Here is a 3,695-nt window from a genome sequence, read left to right on the forward strand (position 1 = left end):
CACAAATGTGAATACCAATGGAGACCAGTCAAATTATATCTTTTTAGCTGCCTCATTTACAGATGTTTAATTGTTCATTAAATTGAAGGCAGAAATAATAGCCCTCATTTCTAGTCTTGAACTGTATTTTAATTTCAGTTGATGGTTGATAGATTCCCACTGGCCCCTCCATCCTGCTTCTCACCCATTATTGGGTTAACCACAATGTGACTCTGGAAAGTAACTACACCATATTCATTATTTAAAACTCTTTACTGATGTACACATTTTAATAAAATCAAATAACCAAAAAAAAAAAATACACAAAGCCACAGTTACTTAAAACATAGGATTTTTTTAAAGTCTATAAAAATACAATGTTTAAGGCAGTTTGGAAATGCATTTATACATTTCTACAATGTTCATAAATTCTCTTGAAAATAAGAATGTTAACTTCAAATCTATAAAATACACTGTACATTTTTAAACTGTTCTAGATAGAGCACACTTCACAATTGATGGTGGTTCTGGATCTCTGGTGACAATTGGATTCTTTACATTTCAGGCAAGAAAGGTGTACCATGGATGTGGATTTAAATTTTTTAATTTCTTTTTAAAAAATAAATTATTTCTGAAGCATACAATTTATAAAAATTCTATATACAAAATACAGCAACTGGTAACAAATCCCAGTTTTAATACATTTTATATACGAAGTACCAGGGGTGAGCGCCCTGATAAAAGCAGAGGCAATATATGTTCTCTGCATTTTTGTACATACAATTTCTTGGTGTAAAGAACAAAAATGACAACAAAACAAACATCATAAAGAGGCTTTCATAAATGGCAGTGCAGAGCTCTTTTAAATAAAAACTTGCATTGTTCAACACCACTAGCAACTCTCTAGACAGCATTTTTGGATCCTTAATCCTAAGCAATGTGCTAAGAGATCAGAGTGGTGGCAATGAAATTAAAGTCAAGGGCTCAAAACTATCCAAACTCAGGAAAATTAACCCTTCTCATGACCGCCACCCACACCTCCCGCACCCCACCCCCCCCCCACAAAAACAATTCTGGGCGCGGAAACCAAGAGTAAACGAGAATCAGTTACGATTGCAATGTCCTCACTGGCCACAATAAAAGTCGAAACCGGCACCCCCCTCCCTCCAGGAGAAATACTAATAAACAGTCCCTATGCAAATATAAATCCTTTTTCAAAACTCCCGCTCCAAACCCAGTCCCTTGAAACTCTTAAGGCCCCTCTGGTCATCATCCTCTCTTCGGAGTCCAGAACTACGGTTCTGTCCCCCTGCCAGGCCAGTTTCATGCCGGGGGTCTGGAGCTAGGCAGGCTTCTGCGGGGAGTTTCTGGAGCCTGGAATGGGGACAGGGAAGGATGTCCAAAAAGTCCTGCTCCGGAGAGGAGGCGAGGATCGTGCGGCAAGTCGAGGGCGGGATATCGGCTGGGCAGACGCCACCTAGAAAACGTTTTGGAAAAAAATCTCCGACCACCCCTCTGTCCCCGAGCCACAGGTGCCCCGTCGCCGACCCTCCCGTGGCCGACGGCGGGGGGCGCGAGGGCTAAAAGAGCAGCGGGAGCAGCAAGATGGAGGCGAGCAGGGTCCAGGCGCTTCGGGGTGCCGAGGGGCAGCCGCCGCCGCTGCTCCTGCGCCCGGGCCCGTAGGGCAAGTCCCCGCGGCCGCCTGCCGCAGCAGCGCCGCCGCCCGGGCGCGGCGGGTGCGGGACCCCGTCATCGTCGTCCAGCGGCTGATCGCCGCCCGTGCCCCCGGGGCGCTGCTCGTCGTCGTACTCCTCGTCGTAGTAGTCGTCCAGGCCCCCGTCCGAGCCGCTGCTGCCCGGGCCATTGCCCAGTTCGGCGCCGAAGCACAGGCGGGCCATGTTCTCCTTGACCGACTCGCAGATGGGCCGTTCCAGGCCGTCGCACACGCAGTCGTTCAGCAGTGCCGCCTTGGGCATGGCCAGCATGTCCTCTATGACCGTGCGGCACTCGTCGGTGCAGCGCAGCCCGTTGAAGAGCTTGCCGCAGTAGGTCAGGTAGCGGCTGAGCGCCAGGTTGCAGCGGCTGTCGCGGTCACAGCGCCTCCGGGCCTCGGTGCAGCCCAAGACCCCGCCCGCGCCCGCGCCGGGGCCGCCTGCGCCGCCGCCGCTCGTCCGGGGCAGGCACGGCTCAATGGCGCGCTTGGTGGACTTGCAGTTCTCGTCCTGCGCACAGTCACAGTCCTCCAAGGCGGGCCCGCGACGCGTGTGGTTGAGCTGAATGAGGGCCGAGATGCAGTGGCTCGGGCAGCGCCAGCGCGAAGAGAAGGAGGCGGCCGAGGCCGGGAAGGCGGCAGCTGCGGCGGCGGCCCCCGGCACGTCGCTCCCGCCGCGCTGCGCCAGCACCGGCGCGCACGCCTCGGCGTACTGGTTGTAGGCGTAGCTGCACTCCGGCTCCCCCTGGCACTGCAGCAGCGCCTGCCAGCAGATGAGGCGGCGGCCGTGCGCCAGCCCCGAGCCCCGCGGCGCCGAGCCCAGCAGCTGCAGCAGCGCCATCAGGCACAGCCAGGCGCCCGGCACGGTTCCCCTGCGGGCCCCGCCGCCGCCGCCCAGCAGCCCTGTGACCATCGCGGGCAGCGGCGGCCGCCGGGCGAGGAGCGGAAAGGAGACGAGGCGCGGGGAGCGGCGGACGCAGAGCCGGCGAAAAAGTTTGCCCCAGTCCTGCCAACTTCTTGCATGAGTGTTTTCATAAATCCATGCGCGCCGCCGGCTGTTGCCCCGCTGCTTGCAGAAGGTCGGCTCTCGCTTGGGCAGCGGGGGCTTCCTAGAAGTGCACGGCCGTGGAGAGCCCCTCCGGTCGGCCCCCGGCAGTGGCGGGAGGCGTTCACTGCCGCCCTCGGAGGTTGCGGGCCGCGGGGCCGCGGCGGGGCTGCGGGACCGCGCGGCGCCGCGGGTGCATTTTGCTCTGCGCCTGCAGATCCGTTGTGCGGCCGCGGCAGTTCCTTCCTCCCGGACTCAGCGCCGCGCCGCCGCCGCGGGTTCTTGCATCGCGCCGCTTCCTGGCTCGCGTCCGGGCGCAGCCCGCCTTCCCGCGGCCCGGCCGCCCGCGTCCCCTCCCCCTCCGCCCGCGGCGACCCCGGCCTCGGCTCCGGGGAGCTCTTTCCGGGCGGCACGGTGAAAACGGGAAACTCGGCGCGGCGGGAGAGCGGCGGCTCCCGGGCTTCCCTCGGCGGCGGCTTCTCGGGTGACAAGGAGCCCGGGGAGCGGATCCGCTGAGCCCGGCTGCGGACTCGCTCGCTGCGAGGCTTTAAATACAAAAGTGGGCCGGGAGCCCCCGCGTGGTGCCGCGGTGCCCCCTCATTATGCATGCATGGAAAAGCAAACAAACAAAAACATTAGCAACGCTCCTCCGGCTCGCCGAGCCCCGGCCCCGCGCGCTCCGAGCCTGCCCGCTTTCTCCTTTCTCCACTCTCCTTCGCCCTTTGCTCGGCCCCCTTTCCCGGCTTTTCGAGATGCTATTGGTCCCGCCTGTTGTTGTTGAAACTTTTTTTTTTTTTTTTTTTTACGAGCCGCTGGAGTGGGGTTGCGGAGTGGGGGAGGGCGGGGAGGGTGGTGGGCAGCTCACATTCAAGCATTCAGGGCTTGAAAGGATCGGCTTAAGGAGCCTGACAGAGGCCCGGGAGCTCCTCCTACTCTTAAGGAGGCTCGGATGTGGAGCCC

At 58.5% G+C, this 3,695-nt stretch overlaps 1 protein-coding gene across 1 annotated transcript; it reads right to left on the reverse strand.

The window, feature by feature from the left end:
• Positions 1-316: 316 nt before the first annotated feature.
• GAS1 (growth arrest specific 1) lies at positions 317-2,742 on the reverse strand. The gene has a single exon (XM_065947110.1). The coding sequence runs from the start codon at positions 2,601-2,603 to the stop codon at positions 1,560-1,562; it is 1,044 nt and encodes a 347-aa protein (XP_065803182.1). The 5' UTR covers positions 2,604-2,742; the 3' UTR covers positions 317-1,559.
• Positions 2,743-3,695: the final 953 nt, after the last annotated feature.

Source organism: Muntiacus reevesi, chromosome 10, assembly GCF_963930625.1.
Source record: "Muntiacus reevesi chromosome 10, mMunRee1.1, whole genome shotgun sequence".
In the NCBI taxonomy this organism is placed as follows: Eukaryota; Metazoa; Chordata; class Mammalia; order Artiodactyla; family Cervidae; genus Muntiacus; species Muntiacus reevesi.

What these genes read in the sequence shown, in the direction of transcription:
- GAS1 (XM_065947110.1), bottom strand. Translation starts at nt 2,603, where the DNA reads ATGGTCACAGGGCTGCTGGGCGGCGGCGGCGGGGCCCGCAGGGGAACC.